Genomic DNA, 22,280 nt, shown 5'->3' with positions numbered 1-22,280 from the left:
AAAATGGTTTACAGCTATGAACAAAATGTGTTAAGAAAGAGGTAATCTTCAGCCATTTAAATGCTGAAAAACAATGTCATGTATGTCATTACCATGTTCATGCTGTGCAAATATTTTCACTTGTACAACTTCCACAGTGCACAACTAAACAAGTATTTTCCCCCTTTTTTAGCGTGTTAAGCAGAATACTAGTGAACATACTTACAGGCCTTAAGGTATATGTTTAAAAGATCTAATAGTTGGGATATTTCAGTTCAATCAGTAAAGCCTTGCTGTTAACATAGCTAAACAAAAAAAAATTAAAAGCAAGATCAGGAGAACATCACTGCATTCATATCTTTTTATTCAATGCCATCTTTAAATAATAAGAACCTGTACATCATCTAGGTCTTTGACCATTCATTCATTCACAAAAGTAATAATGACATCAATAGTTTCCTTATTAACAAATAGTAATACAGTTGAAGTGCTTAACCAGGCCAATAGAGATCATACAGCAACAAAAGAACAGTGTATAGCACACACTTCCTCTCTCTCACTGTGTCACACACACACACACACACACACACACACACACACACCCCAGCAGTGTACCATACACCTCCTGATAATTAGACATTAAAGCAAAACTGCCTGTTCATTCATAAACAGCACCAAAACATCAAAAGTCATTGCAGCAGGAATAATACTAAGCTTAACATTCCTCATTTCATCATCATCCTTAATAATAATAATATCATCATCAGTCATAAGAATCTTTACATCTGCAAATGTACAGGATCGAACCGAATGGCGCCCCCAAAAACAGGGGTGCTTTACATGCTAACAGTGTCTGGATGATGCCGATAGTCAACCAGCCCATATCTCACTAGTTGCGTTGCCCTCGGCCCAGCAGAGGGCCACATGCAACAAAATCACCAGTTCCATTGTCCCACAGCTTTTCATGGAGAAACTCATATCCTGGAGTGTATTTGAGTAAACCCTATCCGGACCCTCAGCAGCCTGCTCTGCACCAAAAAACTGTGTCTGGAAAAATAAGCAGGGGTATTGCTGCGGTAAAATCTGTGCAAATTCTAGAGGAACTTAATTTCAGGGTAAGAGCTTTTTGGTGCAGAGTTTCCATGCCCATATTTGGTGTTTAAGAAGTTTTTTTTAAATCTGCACCCCGGGCAACACACGTCCCGGCTCCAAGCTAATGGTGGTGGCTATCGGAGCAGGGGACGGCTGCATGTCCTTGGGTACCGGACAGAGCAGCCCACGCGAGGCGGCATGGTCCACGTTTAGGTTCTTGTAGGGGTTTCTACGGGGCGGCGCTCGCAGACACATCGAAGGGAAACGCAGCCCGGCTAGGCAGCACCCGGGACAAGAGATCACCTCCTCCTGGTCTAGGGAATGTCCGCTACCCGAGCCGAACGGGGACGAACCCGCCGGGTCGACGGGAGGAGGGGAGTGGTAGCCATTGTTATTGGTCGTCATGGGAGCAGTTGTCATAGTGGTGGATGTGGCTTTCCATCCCAAGGGTCGACTCACGATCACATTGCAGTTGTCCAACGGAGAGAGAGGAGGCAGGCAGGGGGGCCCGTTGGATATGGCTGTCCCCCAGCCGTTTGAATAGAGAGGAGCGGTGGTGGTGGGGGGTTCGAGGGGCGTGGAGGAGTGGGACGGGGCAGCGGAGAGCTTTGAGTAAGGAGAGTCGATGCTGTCTTGTGTGTCCGGGGAGCTTGTACAGTCCATGGGCTCTTCGTCTCCCTCCTCATCCTCATCCTCTTGGTCCGGGGATAGGGGCTCGAGGGACAGCGGGAGACCTGAATCCCCCGCCACACAAGTTCCACACCCTTCCTTTAACTTCTTCTCTTCTCTCAAAAGTGTCTCTTTTTCACTCACTATGTTTATTTCACTGTCCATCTCAGACATGGAGCCCTCCTCTGTTAGGACAGTGTTGGGAGCCGTGGTGAGGTAAGGAGGGGGCGTGCACGGTAACGAGTGGCAGCGCCGGTGCCTCCGTAGTAGGACGCCACCAGAGCCGTCGGTATCAGACGTGGAGTTTTCGTCACAGCCTGGCGGAGGGGGCAGGGTGAAGGTGAGGGAGATGACCGATTTGCTGGGAGTGTCAAACAGCTTGATCTTGCCCCCATTGAGGTCCTCTCGCTGGGAGAAGGGGTTGACGCGAGCGGGCGTTGCGTTGGTAACGGAGGGGGGCGTGTCCAGGGGGTGGAGCATGTCAGACTTGCTGCGGGAGAGCCGAGGGTCTGATGGGTGGCAGAGGGACAGCCGTCGCAGAGGGGTGACTACCGGACAAACAGCTTTGAAAAAGGGAGAAAAAAAGAGTGGGTGTTATTTAGTTTTTTTCTAATTTTATAATGAATTTGTTTTTAATTATCTTTTAGTATAATCATACATTCACAGAGGTCTAAAAAAATCATTTATCGGATTTAATTTCACAGGCCTGAGCTTAGTAAAAAAAAGCACCTTTAAGTATTAATATTTGTAAATAAATAAAAATCACTCACCTTTGACCGTCTGCTCGTCGCTCTGGGCCCGCGTTCTCTCCAGCTCCACCACGATTTGGGAGAAGGACGGACGGAGCTTTGCATTCATCTGGAAGGAAAAAGAAAATGTCACAAATGATCGATGCACCTACACTTGGGCCGACTCTGACTTATAACCTGAGAACTTCCTCAGACACTCATTATCATGAAATGTGAGCCTGCAGCAAAGAAGAGATAGACAGTAGAAGACAGGAAGGAGAGATAGGTTGTGTGTGTGTGTGTGTGTCTGTGGGTCTGTGTGTGAGAAGAGTGTTTCTTACATTACAGCAGGCAATGGCCATATCCAGGAATTCAGTAGGACAGTCTTCCACCATCTGTTGAAAGGCCTCCACATCCAGACCAAAGACCTGTACAAAAAACAACACCAGGCTTTACATTCATGTATGTGCTATTATTGTTTTACATTTGTATGATCCGTTTTTATTCGTTTTAATAGTCCTTGAAGAACTACCCCTGACACCATTATCTCTTGAATATGGATGCAAGAAAGAACTGCTTGTCCTCAACTACTGTAATATTAAAACCAGCCACAGGGGGGAGAAATGTTCTTGTGCTAACTTCAGAAAGGCTTTCAGTGTCAGTTAAACACTGATGCTGTGTGTCCTCAATCCACCCTGCACTCTAACTATACACACAGAACGCAGGTCATTATTATGGATGCGGTTGTTGCACAGTTTGTGCCAAAAGGAAATTATGCAATATGTGTCCCAGCAGATGTCAATGAAGCAGCACATTTGCAGTGTCATTGGACAGAGAGTCTAATTTGTTTAATCTAATACCTTCTTTTTGGATTTATACACATTCATGGAACAATTTTTTTTTCATCTGTGCATTGCACTGTGGGACAACAGTAAACCTCAAAAACTATTTTTTTACCATTGATATTGACTGAATATAGTTAGTTGCATTGCTTTTTCAGTTAATAACAAACTTAAAACTAATACTAAAAAGGAAATCGATGTATTTTTCAGTTATTTTGAGCCTTTTTGCATTAATCTTTCTTGGCACATGCTATCTTACATCAAGATAAGATAGTCAGCTTCCTGTTTGTCAAAGATGACAATCAGCAGTCAGATTCATTAATTTTTTTCAAAATCATCTTTGTTATGGTGAAATTGTTGCTTAAAAATAACAAGTCATTTTGACATTGCTGCTTGCACAACAGCCATGTGCTTTTAAAATTGTGACAGACTGCAGGCAGTAAATTAAAAACAGGAAATGTCTCAGAGGACTGGCATATTATTAAGAAAGGTTTTATTATAAGCATTTAATATGTAACAAAAGGGCTCTATTAAATGATGAGTAGGTGATGAAATGTGCTGTCATTGGTACCATTGTGCGTGGCAAGAAGTCGGGGTCGGCCTGTATCCGTGCGATGATCTCACACAGGATGATCCCGTACGCAAACACGTCCACCTGCACAGAGAAGACGAGGCGGTCAAAGATAGACACGCATCGATGATCAAATAAAAACCAATGCATATAAACTTTAGATTTTACATGTGTGTTTATATTCTGGATCTTATCTGAATTGCTCTGGTGACCGGGTAGAATTAAATTTCACCACACTTCATAAAATTGTAAATTTGTATTGAAATGCCTTGACAACACATTTGTCAAATAACAGTCAAATAATGTTTAGTTCAGTACATGTTTTCTATTAATTTAAGTAAAAAAAATGCAAAATGGGATTCAGTTTGTGTGGGCTAAACCACAAAAGTAATTTGTGTAGTTTGAGTATTTTATCGCGGACATAAAGTTATAAAAGCTGTTTATGTAAATCATGTGGTTTTTGTCAAATAACAAGAATATGCACCACATTCTGGTGTTAGTTTATAGTCATTTGTTGTGTCTTGTAGGCCCAGGAAAGCTGCATAACACAGAAAAATGTCATCATCCCTTCAATCCTAAAGGACCCACCAACTAAGCTACAAAGAAAACTAGGAAGCACTTCTTACATAACTAGAATCCAGTTTGCCTTCGACACTAACTGATTTATCAAACATTTATTGCTTTACTCCAGAGCCTGGGTTCTGTGGTTTAATTGACTGGCTTTCATCACACCCACTGTGGACTTTGAACTCTGGCAAACAGGCCTGCAGCTGAAGGAGGATAATGACTAAAGAGATCCGTCAGTACCTTCTCATTGTAGACCTCTCCTCTCAGCACCTCCGGGGCCATCCAGTAGGGGGAGCCCACCGCAGGCAGAGGCTCCTGGTCCTCCTCCTCACTGCAGAGAGGAGAGAGAGAGAGGGGAGAGGAGAGGAGAGGATGGATGGAGGGAGATTGATGTTAAACAAGCACTTATTCAAGGATCTTGAGAAATCAATTTGAGAGAGAGGCTAACACAACAGCAAAGTTTAACAGATGTTTTGATTATTTCAGTGACATTTCTTTAAAAAAAAATGACATGTCATGATAAAAAATAAAGAGCTGAAACAACCAGTAGATCAAGCGATTAATTCATCAACAGTACGCGTTCGTTATTCAATCAGACATAACATATTGGTTCAATCTGCTTACATGTATACATTTGCTGCATCTTATTGGTGTTGTATATGTGTGATGTTAAATTGAAGATGTCTCCTTGTGCTTTCAGAACATTTTAAAGATTTTTTAAATGGCTTATAACATTGTTGGTTGAATATCAAAATATCTTGCCTTTTACCAGACAGTTCTAAACACACTAAGCAAGTGTCACATTAGGCTTTAGTTCAGCCAAAGGGTTGATTGAGAGTAATCGGCAGAGTCAACAACAATGAACATTTTCAATAGTTGCTGCATTAGTTTAAAAAATGTAATAAAAAAGAAGAAGCTCAACAACAACAATAAATTATGCAGAGGTGTCAGAAGGAAACGATGCATAACGTCCCGACAGAGATGCATGAGAAATTATGAAAACGTATTTGCCATTTGTAAAGAGACAGTGATGACAGATGAGCGAACGGTCAGACAAGAACAGTCAAGCAAGCTGGCGTCACGCTCCATTTCATTAACGCAGAGCCCAACAGAGAAAGGTTTTATGGGGTGAGACGCGGCCTGTGCGTCTGCCTATGCGCACTTCCTCTGTATCTAAGAAACAGCAGTGTTTTTCAGTTATATGGAGATATCGTTGAGCAATTTTCGCTAATGATAATAATAAAAAAAGGAACAAGAATGTGCAAGGGCGATGTGCTTGTTGACACACAATAATGCATTCCCTAGCCCCTTACCCTGACGATCAAAACTAAAGGCCTAACCCCAACCCTCACACTAACCCTTACCCAAACATAATTATAATCTGAACCTTAAAACCGACCCTTAGCCCTCAAACAGGGCTTTAAAGAAGTGAAAATGTCCTCATTCCGATGGTTGAAATCTTAAATTGGTCCTCACAAAGATGCCTTTACCAGAGACACACACACACAAACTCCCTTGCTGGCAGATACTTCCTCTCTGTGCTATTTCCGTCTGTTTACTGTGGGCCATGATACTGCAGAAGAAAAGAAGGAGCCGAGAAGGCCGTGGCTCCCAATGTAAACAGCATTGTAAGTGTAAGTGGAGCGACAGAAGTGAGAAAACAGAGTGCGCAGAATGGAAAACAGCTCAACAGAAAACTCCTAAATGAACAGAAAGAGAGAGGGATGAAGGAAGGAAGAGTAAAGGAATAGAGTGACTTGCTATATGGAAGGGGAGCAGATATCCAATAAGGAAGAAAGAGTAGACGGAGGAGGACTGGAATAGTTTGACCTTATTTGGAGCGCTTGTCCTAAACCACTCTTTATCTCCTTCTCTCCCTCCTTCCCTTCATGCCACAAGCGCAGTGGTAGCCCTCCGACACACACACACACACACTACAAGTGCTGTCAACATCGTCCATTCTCTATTAGCCCTCCACTACAGGATACAACAGTGTTTGATTAAAAATAAAAAGTAAACCTACCCTTGAAAAACGGCAGAAACACAATTCACCACCTGCTATTAAGGCGGCGGCCAGAGCAAACAATACGCATAATTTTCTGATAGCTGCAGGTATGCAGAAAATACACAATGACACAGACGCTCAGATATTCAGGTAGACGCCTTGACGGAGTAATATCTCAACTTCTCAGGCTTGTTTTAGCTTTGAACCATTCAGCTCATTTCTATTGATCTCGACAGGAAAGAAAAACATTAGAAGGGAATATGTTTTGTTAAAGCTATAGTGCGCGCCAGGTCACGTTTCAGTGGCAGCTGTGTCGTCTCAGCCAGAGTCCTGTGTTTACTAAATGACTGCAGACAGAGTCGAGGAGGGGAGGACGAGGAGCTAATGGGACCCGACTGAGTGTGGAGTGTGTGCGTGTGTGTGCGTTTATACAAGTGTGGGCAGCAGCCTCCAACACTCTGACCTTCAGAACAACACAAAGAGGCTGTAGCAAGCCTGGACTTCCTGCTCCTATCAATCCAGTTGATGCTACGTCTTGTATTCAACTCACTCCCTTACTGTTGATCCGATGAGAAGTGATATCCATTATGAAAGACAAATGGTTAGGTTGAGTCACGGACTTATATGGAAGTTTAGGAGAAGTGGTAAGTAGCAACGTAGCACTTGGCACGAGAGAAAGAAAAACAAAGAACGTTTACTCAAGTCATCTTAATTACAGTGTGACCTACTTGTACTTCACTGGAATATTCAGTTTTGGAAGACGTCAGAATAGTTTCAGCGTTTAAGGAAAAGCACTTATTCTGTTTCTTGCGGAGAAACGGATAAGCAGAAAGATACCGATCTACCAGCCACATTTGTTTTGATTTTACGTGTCATAACTTTATGGTTTTGATTGAGTGTCACTGCTCTCATATAACGTCATTGACCAGTAGCAGTGGAGAATTTAAACAGCTACAGAGCCAAATATTTACCTCAGTCGATGGTGGCGACCAATACTGGAGATTTAACAGTGAATGTATATTTGACACACCGTGACTTTCAGTAAATATTTTCCAGTTTTGGAGATTGTCCTTTTTCAAATTTTTGTTGATAACTATTTTGGATGGACTATTATTCAAAAACGAGTTACTTTTACAAATGGGTATATTTTACATCTTAATCTTTAACTTGAGGAAAATCCTCAATTCAGGTCTTTTTCCCTTCTTTGGTGTGGAATGTTTTCCCCATGGTGGCATCATAACTTTACGTTTTAAGTAAATCATTTGAAAGTGATGTCACTGGAGAACCAGCTGAAGACAATGAAACTGGATAGCTGTAGGGTTGTTGGTGGTATTATGGTCAGCACAGGCCGGCGGTGAATCAATATGCCACATGTCATGTTAAAATACACACAGCTGTAAACACAGAGGAGGAGGAGAGGAGCACAGAGTCTGTGACCGCAGCCTTCAAGATTAAATATGACCGGCAAGGATGAGAGTTAAGTATCTCTCGGCCCGCCATCCCTTTGAAATGACGCCTCATAGTATTAATAAAAAAGTTCCCCAAAGAGTGAGTGAGTGGGTGGGTGTGTGCTAGTGTGTGTGTGTGTGTGTGTGTGTGTGTGTGTGTGTGTGTGTGTGTGTGTGTGTGTGTGTGTGTGTGTGTGTGTGTGTGTGTGTGTGTGTGTGTGTGTGTTGTAACCACAGCATTCAGAGGGGAGGCAGCACACATGCATACTTTGGAAAAACCTTTTGGTGTGAGTAATGGGTGCCTCTGTGCGTGTGACACTGTCTCATCAGAAGTAGACTAGAAGTTATGGGAGACATTTGTGAACGCTTTGCTCCAAATGGCATGAGAGATAAATAAGACAAAGAGGAGAGGAGAAGTGTAGGAATGTAATAGTCAATGGAGCGTATCTCAATCTCGTCCAATCACAGAGAGGCAATAGTGGTCTGGATTAACGGACTCTTTATGGACTGACCTGTAATCTGGGATTTTCTCAGCCAGGCCAAAGTCTCCCACCACGGCAGAGCACACACAGCCCTCCCAGCGCACCAGGCAGTTCTGCAATGAAGGACAAAGGGCACATACATACATCAACATTACTGCTTCTGTGTGTGTGTGTGTGTGTGTGTGTGTGTGTGTGTGTGTGTGTGTGTGTGTGTGTGTGTGTGTGCCTGTGTGTCTGTGTTTCTGTGTGTGTGCGTGCGAGAGCATTCCTTTCTATATTGCTGCAAGTGCCCCCTCTGTGTGTATTTCAACATTGATGTAAGAGTTTAATTTGCTATGAAAGGGTTTCTAGGATGGCCACACAGCAGTCTTGAGCTGTGGAGCAACAGTAGCTGAGAAGTGTTGACTTTTCACCCAGGTGTCACAGGTGACTATTTTGGTATAAAATCTCGACCTGCGCATGTGCGCGATGGAACATCCAGTGCTGAAAGCACCGCCTCTGGCGGTCATCCGGAACTCATAGAACCGTAGTTACATACGTAACTATCGTTTCATATGATACAAATGTTTAAACTACCAAATATCTATGTGCACCTCATGGTAATCCTGTTCTTGCATGTTAATCCCTGTGAGGATTCAGTCTGTGTTGATGCTCAGTGAAGCATGTGTGTGTGTTTCCGTGTGTGTGTGCATGTCCGTGTGTGTGTGTACGTGTGTGTGTGTGTGTGTGTGTGTGTGTGTGTGTGTGTGTGTGTGTGTGGTTACCTTGGAGGTGAGGTCCCTGTGGAAGACTCCCTTGCTGTGCAGATACTGCAGCCCGCGGGCGACGTCCACAGCCAGGCTGAGGCGCACGCTCCACGACAGGTACATGTCGCTGCCCAAGAGCTGCTCCAAGTTACCACCGTTTATGAACTGGAACGGCAAAAGGAAAATGAGTTAATTTCACACTGATCGATGCAAAATGATTTATTTATAAAATTGTATGGCGGTAGATAGCCGCTTCATTTATTGTTTCAGTAAACTGGGACCTGAATGTCTCACTTAATGCGTGCATTGACACAATGTAAAAACTGTGCTGTTAAAGTTGGCCACTCATAAAGAATCAGACACACGCGTCAGTTACACATGTTTGTTGTATTGTCAATAAAAAGCTTTGTTTTCTTGAGATCATGAGAAAACAGCATTTAAAATGCATACGTCTCACATGACAATTATTAAACACAATAGTGCGTACTTGAGCAATCATTGATTGAATCATTGTACATTTAAGCAAATGAAACAGTTTTTGCAATGGATTAATCCCAGGTGTCATGTAAAAAATGCCAGATATTTGTTAGTCGCAACTTCTAACATTTGACGCTCTACTGCTTTTGTCCGTTTTATGATTATTGTAAATAGAATTCATAAGGGTTTTGTACTGCTTATAGGACAAAACAGGCAAACAAGTTGAAGATGTCCATTAGAATGTACTATCCATCCGCTTAAACATGGCCCGTTTATCAGCCATTCATTATTAAAAATAAACATGTAATTCTTTAATCCCTCTGTCTGGAACCTGGTGACCTTTCCCACCAGTATAAAACATTACCGGAAGCAGACACCAAATCCCCCTTCATCCCTCAACTGTTTTTTCTTCCTATTTTGACTGTTGAGCAGCTCAGTAACCATGGCGACATGAGGTAAACCCGTCATACGTAAGATACAGGTGAAATGTCACTGGCCGACCTCTTTCTGGGTGATAATGTCAACAGGAGCTTCACTGGGTGCAGGGTCCTATATGTTGTTAATGTGTATTAGATATCATGACGAGATATGTGTTTGTATTGTGAAAACAAAAATAAATTATAATGATCCACTTGTTTATCAATCAAAATAATGTAATCACATTCCAAAAAGGTATAAAAATGTGAATTTAAGAATGGTCCCATCATCTCAGCCCCAGGTTAATCAGCGTCTTACCTCTGTGAGAGCGTGCAGCTGACCCTCATGGACACACACTCCTATAAACCTGGAGGCAGAGCAGACACACACTTTAACAACAGAAAGAGAACAACCATTTCAAGACACAAATATATTTATGACAAGTTGAACTCAAGATCCGTAATAGAGACTAGGATGTTGGAAAGGTGTTTGAGGTACCTGAGTATATTGGGGTGTGCCAGTCGGTTCATGAGCTGGACCTCTTTCAGCATGTTGGCTCTGTTACTGGCCAGGATGTTCATCTTTAGAGCCATCACCTGGCCTGACACACGGTGCTGCACCTGCATCAAAACAACAACAAAACATTTGAGAATGCAGTCCATGATTGACACTTACATTTATCTAAAAACTGGATTTTTGACATTGTGTAGAAATAAAAAAAAAACAAGGAAATTATGCAATTAAGCAACTGAAAATAAACTTTAAAAAACTAAACCTGGCACAACACTCTCTCTCTCTCTCTCTCTCTCTCTCTCTCTCTCTGGACCAATTATTTCTTGTTCCACAATGTGAAGAAACAGTTGATGAAAGTATTTCCTAAAACAACTCTCAGTAGACGAGTAGCTACACAGAGCAGGCCTTCAACACCATATTTATGAGGATATTTTATAAGCAATACATAACTCGCATCAGATAACAAAATATGAAGCAATAAAATGACACCTCTCCGACACATGGCTGTCTTATATGAACACTAAGGTGATTTTGGAAAGGGGCCGTGAAACATTAGCAGGTCGGTGGAGTTTTCTACGTTTGCTTTTGGCTGCCTCTTCTCTGCCCCGACCTGCTGCTATGGCAATGGCTCAGTCTGGTATGGTAACCATGGTGACGTGCCACGCACCCCCTCCCCCCCCTCCCCCACCCCCACCACACACACACACACACACACACACACACCCCCGACACCTCCGCCTGCATGTTGGAGCATATATGCTTGGAAAGTAGTTTGACTTCCGAAATAAATTCCTAGGAGCAACAGATGGGCACTGTCTGGGTATGTTAGTCTGTAGTGTGTGTGTGTGCCCAATACTGTATGTGTGTAATCAACAACGTTAGATACTGTAAAAGTGAGGGGAGGCGAGATTGTTGGCATTATGAAACAAGGGCTGTTGCTTCTTATTTTCCCCATTACATTTCTACATATTTTATAAATGCTCATTCAGCTATATTTTTTAATGTTGCAATTCCTTCGTAAAACATGTTAAAATGGAATCTGTAATTGTTTTGACCTGATAATTAACAGGTGTATTTGACCACAATAGAAACAAGTGTGGCTGGGTATTGAACAGTTTAAATGTGCCTGTAGATTAATAGTAGGGCTTCAAGTCATGTCTTTATTTGTGGAAGTGGGTCATGGAGGATGGAGGAGTGGAGTGTGTGAGTGAGCGGTCACAGTCTGAGCTGCAGTCAGTGGGACACCGGGCTGGATCAGAGTGGGACGGAAAAACCACAAAGCCTATTAGAGAGCAGACTACAGAGCAGTGAGTAATGCTGTAAACACACACACACGGCTGCCCTCTTCATCTTACTTGCCAGTCAATGAGAGTTGATCTCTGCCGAGCTAAATCCTTTCTCCACAGAGCAACAAGAAGACTTAGGCCTGTGACAAAGTGCTGTACACATGCATGGACGCACAAGTGCAAATCGCACATAGACACACACACACACACACACACACACACACACACACACACACTGCTTCCTCTTTGAGACCGGAAGTTGTTGCAGAAATTTACAGCAGGACTGTGGACGGAGTGCTAATCTCTTTACACACACACACACACACACACACACACACCCCTCCTGCTCCCATTAGCACATATTTATCCGGGGCTCTGCATGACTGTGGATTTACATCACACTTGTTCGCTTTTTCCTCTGCACACATCTGCCTCCTCGCTTATTTAAAAGACACTGACATGCTCGTCTGGCATCCTGTGACTCTCACAGCTAGCCTCCCCTCCCCCCACACACACACACACACACACACTGACTCAACGGGAGCCAACCGCTGATGCAGCAGAGGTGAGAACTGCAACACTGCTTGTCCCGGCATTTTTTAAGCCTGCAAATAAACAACCTCTCATTCATCATCACTACAGGCTGTAGTAGTCAGAGGTGTGTGTGTGTGTGTGTGTGTGTGTGTGTGTGTGTGTGTGTGTGTGTGTGTGTGTGTGTGTGTGTGTGTGTGATCTGAGAATTGTCCACCCTGCAAAGCCACAACAAGGCATGTGTGGCAATTTTTTTTAAACCCAACAAATGCGTTATGCCAACAACTTCACTGGTCATGTCCAGGGACTTGCCACTGGAATGCCGATGCCCACACCTATGTAAACATTACCGCCAGATATGGAGCAATTAGGCACACACACAAAGTGCAGACACACCATAAAGATCTCCTCCAAACACACTGGGCATAGTAAAGTGCTGCCGTCAGCGGAGGAAAGGTCACGGTCATCCTTTGCTCTCGCTCGGTGCAGCCAACATGTGCAGCCATGTCTGTCATTAGCCCACGGCCCGACGGGATGAGAGAGTCAGAAACTGCAGATGGAGCATGCACCCACACACACACTATGCACACAGGGCACATGGGGGTGAGAGAGAGAGATGCTTTAGATATTTAAGAGCTCAGTCAGAAAATACGGGCAATACGAAGACTGCAGTACTTGAGAAATACCAAATCCTGCTATTCTAATGCATATTTTTACAACAAAACTATTTTAGGGACTCACTCATGTACAGTGCTAGAACACACTCCTTCTCAGAATGTTATACGACCAGAATTCTCTGAAAGAATATCGAGGACACGACCTTGCCGTACTATGATAGATTATTTCCCGTGTTGGTTCCATTTAGGATTATTCTGCGTCATGGATAAAATTGCTTTTCAGGTGACCTCCATGTTGAGGCAATTGTGACTGTAAGAGAATAGAGATAACACTGCAGTCTGCAGGACAAATCACATGTTAATGGAGTGTAGCCGAGTGTGACCGCATGATGAACTACCCACAGACACAGACACACAGTCACACACACAACTTCGCCTCTGGTCACTGGGTCTCTAAAAAAAGGCCTTTTCCCCCCTTTGTGCATTCCAAGAATATTCCACAACTTCCCGCCAGCAGGGGGCCAATGTTATCATTTCAACAGCTGAACGTATAATTTAAATAACCACTGGTCTTTGAGCTTAAATAAAAAAAGTAAAATCCAAATGTTAAGTCAACAGTCAGGTTATGCCGCATTTGCATCCTTACTGTCTAGACACAATCTAGACACCTTAAATGACATCTTCATCATTCAATTGTGCAACTCTAGCAGCGGATTTAACTACACTAAAGCAAGACATCAGACAAAAAGAGGAACGGTTCAAGCAATGTGACAAGCGAGCTCTGAGCTGAAGTGTGAAGGGACCAACCCTATTGTGAGTGTGAGAGAGTGAACTCCACTCAATCTGTGTGTCTGAGAAAATGTGCTCCTCTTTCAAAACAACCCAAGGCTAAAGCTGCCACTTGAGGCCTTGTTCTCAATCATAGCGCGAACAATATAAGAAAGAGACGGCTTTGAATCATAGACTGTAGGTTTGAACGCACGTGTGCAGGCGGCTGAAAAGAGGCACCCAGCCATCAGTGAGCGTGCAGGGAGGTCCACCACCCCACCCTTCTCTCTATTTCTGTGTGGGCGCAGAAACGCGACCCGATCCAGGAGTCCCAATACTTCACACACACACACACACACACACACACACACACACGGTCCACCACGCCCCCTCCTCTTCAACAGACACGGGCCTAAACATGACGGGTCACTCAAGTTCATACAGAAATACACACTTATCTTAACTGTTGTTAGGCTGGCTAATATACTTTTTTGTTCTTGTAAATAATAAGTAAGTGAAAGCTTGGAGAAACATATCCTGTCTTACTTCTAGTGGCCTTCTATTCACACAGGCAGTTGTCTTAAAAAGGGCATTCTGCCAATAAATATCATGCCTTTCCATGGGAGCACTACTCTATGGATTAATATCTGCTAGGGCTTAATCAGAGATGATATCGACCTTATTAAACTTGACTGATCCACATTACGTAAGGTTTCTCCTTGTTCATGCATTTTTAATAATGTTTCTGACTCAGATTAGTTAAATGCAGGGGGGGGGGGGGTGTATAGAGATTTAAAAATAAAGTACCAGCATCGGATTAGGACTCAGAGAATAACCCTGATGATGTCACAGTGATGTCATCCATGTCAACAAAGCTTGGGGTTGGAACAGAAAGCATGGGAGTTCGAAAAATGTCAAGTCAAAAAGGTGGAGTTTTGAATAAGACTGCAGGGAAGGTATGATTACGGACAGATATAATTTTGAATCGTGGGAAATGGAGCCAAGAGTCAAGAAAATCTCAGCCTCTGTAGTTGTGATTCTTATCATTCCTCCAACCTTTTTGCAAGTGCAGCACTAACAGCATGAGTCTTGATGTCAGAATACAGGTTGTATACACAGTCTTAGTGAATACATCTTTGGTAAAAAGAAGTCCCAATAAAAACTGTTAATAAACAAATATTTTCTGTGGAATATCCAAAGACACAGAGACATGTCCGGCTGTAGAATCTTTCATTTCATACTAATTGAATTCCTTTCTAGTGAATCAGGGAGGAGGCAGAGATCTCAGTTAAAGATATCTAAAAAACCACAACAACAGAAGTACACCATGTGTGGCGCGATACAACCACAGATAACAGAGTACTGGTTCTTGTGGTTTAGTGAACTGACCCTTTTAAAAGCATCATGGGACAGAGGAGACAATAACAAGTGAGCTCTCCTGCACCACACACGTTTCAGTGATACAAAATAGGAGGCACACAAAACATTTGTTTACTTTCTTGGAGGGGAGCGGTCTTCCTTGAGGTTTAGCTAAAGACTACTGCCAACATGTAGATGGGAGAATACACTCATTGTGCACTGATGTAACCACACATACAAGAAGTCCTTTGAGATACATTTATAAAAACATTGGTATAATGGAGATGATATGGGGGGGATATGAAAACGGATAATTGCGCAACCCTTGCCTAACACTTCTCCATTTTATTCATAATCACCAGTCCGGTTGAAAAACATTAAGCAATAGTCATATCGGTTCAAGTAAAGACAGGCCCATCACATGCATTCAGCGCATTTGGTGTTTATGCGTCTGTGCGAAACGTAAACAAAAGGCTAAATACTTGTGCAGCAGCGAGTGGTGGCGGAGCAGGCCCTGACTGGAGCAAAAGGGGGAATGGTAAAGTGCTACAATAAGCCACTGATGTTCAAGCCTGCACTGGCTCGCCCCAAACCAACACTGCCATCCAATAGCAACATGGGACACCCACAGACGGAGCTCGCCTAATCCCAAAAATGACACTGATCCCAGGCACACGCATGACAGCTGATGATGGATTGTGCTTTGTGTGCATATGAAGAGGGCCTAAGAATCTGGATGTTGTTTCCCCCACCGTCCTTTGTTAGTCTGGACTGGGCCTGGGTTTCCAAAGAACTGGTCACATCTCAGCACGCCCCGATGGGATAGTCCCACCATCAGTATGTCTTTGTGTCTTTCATGCATAAACTTCAAGGAGGGTTATGGTAGAAAATGAACTTAAGATAAGATGCAACAAAAGATCAAGTTCTTCAGAAAGATCATGTATGTGATAACGCTCTTAAACAAAAAGGAAAACACACTGAAACTACATGTAATGCTTATCATATTGTCATTTATTTTGATCAACGGATCAATCCACAAGCCTTAGCCCAAACCTCTCATTATAATAAATATGGCAATAAGTGAAAGGATATGGTTAATCAGTTTGTCCAATTCCTCCAATACTATATTTTTCACTTTATTGTGGATTATTGTTTTTATATACCCAAACTAATAAATCAAGAAAATGTATTTGAAAGAGAAATGAATCATCAGCTGCAGCCTTTATAACGGTGAGCATTTAATTTTATATTACACAATTTATACAGTATATATGGATAATGCTCATATGGATGTAATATAAAACCAAGATATAACTTTACTGAAAGTGAATATACAATATAATACTGAACTTTTGCCCAGCCACAATTGCTTGCAGCGATAAACTGGATACACACACACACACACACATTACCACACACACACACACACACCAACAGCAGTGTTAGGCAACGCTTTTCCCCACACATTACCACACACACCTCATTTAAGTTGACAGTATTTGTCCTACGGAGACTCCAGTCTGCTTTAAATCCCCTCTTTATGTAATCACTCTCCTTCAGCTTATCACTTACTCCCTTTTTCACACAGACAATCACACACACTTTACTTAATAGGGCTACTCACAGCTAATATGATAATTACCATGACGACAAATTTTGTCATGGAGAAATTCTCTCTAACCCACAAAAATCATGTTGTGGTTAAACATTAGCAGTTAGCAACACAGACGACAAGCTAAGTCGTGAGATTTCCATGTCTCATGTAAATTATGGAGACGGGCCAAATCTGATAAGTCTGTTCTGTGCTCCCTTGTTCTTAGACAGGCAAGGGTGAAAGGGTTATCTTTATTAGCACACACACACACACAAACAGTTGGATATTGATTCAGTTAAATATCAATCCAAATGTAAAACCCCGGAGCCTAGAGAAACACCCAGGATAAATAAATAATTACTTCCTAGTTAACTGAACCGTTGTGTGACTGCACAATTGATGTATGTATGGAGGCTTTGTAGCAGTCAGATTTGTCAAGTCAAATTTGAGGCAGACATATCAACAAATGTAAGGAATCTTTAACACACACACACACACACACACACACACACACACACACACACACACACACACACACACACACACACACACACACACACACACACACACACACACACACACACACACACACACACACACACACACACACACACACACACACACACACACACACACACACACACACACACACACACACACACACACACACACACACACACACACACACACACACACACACACACACACAGAGAGAGCAGAACTTCCCTTTGAAGAATATTAAAAGGGAAAAAAAATGCATCTGAAGGATTTGTGTTGACATGCTTTCTCCCCTAGGTTCTGCCCATTTTTCTCTTGCTCTTATTTTTTTCCTATATTGCGCCATTGCACAATGTAGAGTTTGGGGACTATAGGCTTGAGTGTCTGTGCATGCATCACATACATGTAATAATGTGGCTGCTAAATGCATTCTAAACATCTCATCGTTTCCCCCCTACAGCAGAACAGTCAGGCCTTTTCTTCTCAGGCTAAACCAGCGAACAGGAAACAACTGTTCAGTCAACAGGCTTTTTAAAATGTGACTGATAGCCGCGGTAACAATTTTGCATTTATATGGCGCTATCAAAAAGGGCAAGCCGATCCAAACTAAAGAGCTAAGTTGACAAGCGAGCAATAAACACGGTGACATTTGCATGCTCATTGGCCATTCAAAAGGGCAAGAGCTGAGGGAGTGTCTACAGCGGACCGACGGCCTGAAAGAGAGGCTTATTTATGTTTCTGACAAGGAGAGGAACACAAAGCACAGATAGTGATGTCATAACAATAAAAGAAATGTGATGAGGTGATGGTCGACTTGGCCATGCATCAATAAGACTTCAAATTGATGAACTGTTATTTTCTCTGTACTACAAGGCTTACAAATATAGAAGTATTTGAATCAATGTTTTCCTGGGAGAACTTTTACTCAACAATCCTGCCAAGTAAAAGACAGCAAGAGCCCACTCAGTCAAACACATCTGAAGCCTAGCTTTTCTCTTATACATGTACACACATTGTGCATTCAGACCTACAGATCAGACCACAGTACAACAATCAAAGGGTAGCAGGATAGAGTCCCTACAACTCCAGTGACTCATGGCAACGTTTCCCACATCGGTATGAGAGAGCTCCTAACAATCCCTTTATTTACAAACTGGGCATAATCAAAGGAAGTTACACCTCTTAACGTTGTTTAACTTACCGAGATATTGTTGAAAGAAAACAGTAAGAGAACTTCCATGACCGATTACTAACAGTACAAACGCTGGCAATTGAAACAAGTGAACAAAAGAGAAGTGGACTTTGGTCAAAGTGTCTAATAATAAAAGGTGACTAAATGACAAATCTCTGCTTTGGGACTGCTTTAAAAGAGAGAGAGAAAAAAAGGATCTTGTTTGAGAATTTTTGTAGGGTTTCAATATTCCCAACACCCCAAAAAAGAGACCTTGAACTAAACACACCGAAACATGAACTCTGTAAAACACACAGACACCTTTGTGTGAAGCAGCATGATATGAGGAGATATATCCAATTACACTGTGCGTTAACAACATCCAGTGGTGGTGCACACATGCGGCTACTTGTCTCACTGTCTGCAAAACAGCATCCTCTCCTAGCAATTACAAGCAGAGAGCAATTACTGTGAGTATTTATACCACACCTTAGGAAATGACACCAAAAGGGCTGCAACAAACAACTCTTTTCAGTCCAAATTCCCATGTTGATTATTTATTATGCTTAAATCAATTAGTCATAATTCCATATGGCATTTGAAAAAAGACATAACAAACCCAGAAGAACACACGCACACACACACTAGAAAAAGTTTTTTAAATCCATCAATAACGCTTACACACACTTTATCCTAAAAGATTTAATGTTCAGAAAGAAATTGATTTAGTATGTCCCAAAACCAGCTGACAAGTGAATCAATATCAGCCTGTCTACATATTGTTCTCACAAGGACACACCTTAAAAACCGACAACATTTCATTGTTTCCATGTTATGCTGAATGCTGCTGCATTGATTTATACAACAGTCAATGAAACCCTATAGAGCTGCAATGATCAATTGATCCAATCGACAGAAAATCAAACGGCTCGCCTGTTTTTTTTTTTTTTAATGCAAACATTTTCTGTTTCCACACTTCTCAAATGTGAAGACAAAGGGTCCAAAAGGAAATTATAAAGTTTATAAAAAGTCATGTTTCACTATAGATGAAAATGATTAATCGAGCCAATAATCAACAGATACACTCGGAAATTATCATCACAGCAGCTCTAAGGCTCTAAAAAGCTCAAAATAAAGTATGGAGCCCTTGTAAATGTGTGGTCCTAGAATGCATCCCAAAACAGGACCTAGAAACCAAATCATTCCCATGGCTGTTTCTCATTAAAACAAACCAATTAGTCTTTGTTAATGAGTTAAAAGAAAAAGGTGATGCATTTTGCTCCTAGCTTTTGTATCTTCCATTATACTGGGGTTTGTGTCTGTGTCTGAATTAGTCCCTATATGCAAGTGAACAGCAGCGCCACAGAGGCGGTGTGGGGTTACCTAAACGTGTGCCAGTTTCTACCTGTCCTCAGCGTGTCCCCTTACACACCAAAACACACAGTGTCCAAACTTAGACAACATGTGGGTCACTGTAGACACGTGCAAAGAGGAGAGAGATGATCATAAGATGAGACCGTGAGGTGTATATTTCAACCATCCATCCTTCCCAATTTAACTAACATCCTCCTGCAATTATTCAGCATCTATTCTTGTTTGGTTGAGGATGCTCTGGTTGCCATAGCAAAAGGCACCATCTTTAATGGATGGTGAAGAGTCATATGACTTAACAGGAAGTCAACAAATGAAATGAAATGACATGACACAAAAGTTGGTGTAACCATGGATACCTGGAGGATGTGAACATTAAACAATGAGCCTGTCCTCAACAAGATGACACCAAGCCTGCTTTGCAGATAACTTGCACACACATGTTTACCTATATGACTTTGGGGGTATTTACATTGACTTACGTTCATTTCCTGGAGGCTTACCCCTATCTATAACGTACTTGCCTAACCCAACCCATAACATAACCCTAAACCTAACCACAACAAACTCAGCCTCTTTGTAATCAGGGACACCGTTTGTGTGCCCAATTGCCCAGGGGGTCCTTCATCAACTGGTTAAGTCAAGTGTGTCCCTGAAAGTGACCACACACACAAAGACACACTTTCTCTCACCTTGAACACCTCGGAGAAGAAGCCGGCGCCGATCTTCTCGCAGCTGAAGTCGTCCAGGCGGGCCAGGCTGGACACGGCGCTGCGCAGAGCCCGGTATGATGACGGTCTGATCCGGTTGGTTCCGTGGACGCTGTGCAGAGGCTGCTCCGCCTCTCGCTCCATCTCCACCGTCTCCATCTCTGGAGGAGGAGGAGGACGTGTGCTTACTTTAAAATCCAGCCCGACTACTGTTTACCTTTCCCATGTCCGCTACAAGTCAGGCGGTAGGGAGGGAGTTGGTTGATTAACACTCTCCGTAGGAAAACCAAAACCCACTTTACGCCTAATTCCTCTTGACAGATTCTTGCACTGGTCCCCGGCACAGGTTCGCGTCTTGTCTCACCAAACTACGCAGCTACTGCAGCGAGGCATCCTGCTGCAGAGTCAGTGCGCAGTTTGGGGGATGAAGTCCCTCATGTCGTGCAGTGGAGGAGGCTGGGCTGATTTCCAAACTGCGCAGCCTGGTGCTGCTGTATTGGCAGCGTCTCTCTCTCTCCCTCTCTCGCTCTGTTTCCTCAGGCCGGGGCGCCCCTCCTGATTCCACCAATCGGATCCCGGGTTTCCAGCGCTCACGTAGCGGCTTGAGTGACGTCGCAGCCCGTTAACACTGAAAAGGGAAGAGAGGGGGCGTTAATTCACTGAATCATAATGTGTGTGAGTGAGCGATCATCAGCCATTCAAACTCACTGATCAACCTGCTGACTGACAAGATTAATCGCCGATATCATAATCTAATCAACGAGGCTAATTATCATTGATCACATCAAAAAGTAGGCTATCTGATAGTGACGCACAACGCGTAGAAGCTTGATTAGGCTTGGATCATCGCACCGCTCAAATAGCGTTGTATCTGCATTAGGGCCTACCGTAAAAACTAACGTGATCATAATGTGGAGCGCGTGTTTAAAACAATAATGTCTTTAAGATTATATCCATCAGAGAGTGGTAAACAAGGCTGTTTGAGGTTATCTGCTCTCCAGAGATAACAGTGCACGCAGCAGAGATATCGCCTGTCATTATAATGGCTCGTACTTTGCACACAGACAGAGAGAGACGCTCTTTAAAACTGATCCACTCACTCGGGCAGCGTTCATGGATGTAGCCTACTAATGGTCGCTCCTCCTCGGTCACATTGAGGGTCTGTGAGGGGTCTGTGAGGCTGAAAGCGGTAACCTGCGTGACGCGGGTATCCAACACACAGCCTTTAACCGACTGCAGCTTGTGAATTATGGATGCCGACCTGAGCCAACTGAGTTTGCGAGCTCGTCTGTCACGGAGTCACAACCATGGGATGCACGAACGCACGCATACAGACATAAATGAGCTAGGCTACAAGATTCAAAAAACGCTGACGCACTGACCGCATAGAATACGCGTGCTTGCCGATGCCCGCTAAGTAGTACCCGGCTTACCTGCCTGGCCTCCTCTTGATGATAACACACAACCTCCGTATGCTCCGGCGTCCTCTGCTTCATATCCCCTACGACGAGGGACAGATCAGCTGCAGCGTCCGGTTACCGGCGGCTTTATTTGACTAATTAATCATCTTTGTGAGGCTTCACATGGGCAAGGGCTTCGTTGGTTTCCTCTCACGCCGCTCCTCTGCGCCGTCCCTTCTCGCTGTTGGTTCGGTTCGCGTGTAGGAAACGGCGCGGTGACTTTTGCTTTGCTTTATTGGAGGCGGCCGGTGTTGAGGCGGTGGGCGGGTCCACACGTGATCGCCGCACAAATGCACCTGTGGGGGCGCTTTGAGCTGGCCCAGTTCTCACATACATGTCAGGTTGGTGTGTCAGATGTAGTATCATAAAGTATCCAAAT

General features: G+C 43.2%; 1 protein-coding gene across 1 annotated transcript; it reads right to left on the bottom strand.

Annotated features, from left to right (window-relative positions):
* Positions 1 to 555: 555 nt before the first annotated feature.
* tesk1b (testis associated actin remodelling kinase 1b) lies at positions 556 to 22,013 on the bottom strand. The gene is made up of 11 exons (XM_080052340.1): positions 21,875 to 22,013; positions 20,424 to 21,069; positions 10,522 to 10,643; positions 10,342 to 10,390; positions 9,148 to 9,294; positions 8,414 to 8,496; positions 4,689 to 4,779; positions 3,882 to 3,965; positions 2,810 to 2,896; positions 2,511 to 2,598; positions 556 to 2,303 (listed from the first exon to the last, which is right to left on the bottom strand). The coding sequence occupies exons 2-11, from the start codon at positions 20,598 to 20,600 to the stop codon at positions 1,153 to 1,155; spliced, it is 2,079 nt and encodes a 692-aa protein (XP_079908466.1). The 5' UTR covers positions 20,601 to 21,069; positions 21,875 to 22,013; the 3' UTR covers positions 556 to 1,152.
* Between the last annotated feature and the right edge of the window lie 267 nt (positions 22,014 to 22,280).

This window comes from Ammodytes marinus (genome assembly GCF_949987685.1).
Source record: "Ammodytes marinus genome assembly, chromosome: 23".
NCBI lineage: Eukaryota > Metazoa > Chordata > Actinopteri > Uranoscopiformes > Ammodytidae > Ammodytes > Ammodytes marinus.
The sequence above is the reverse complement of the archived record's forward strand: the minus strand, read 5'-3'. Positions and strand labels throughout refer to the sequence as shown.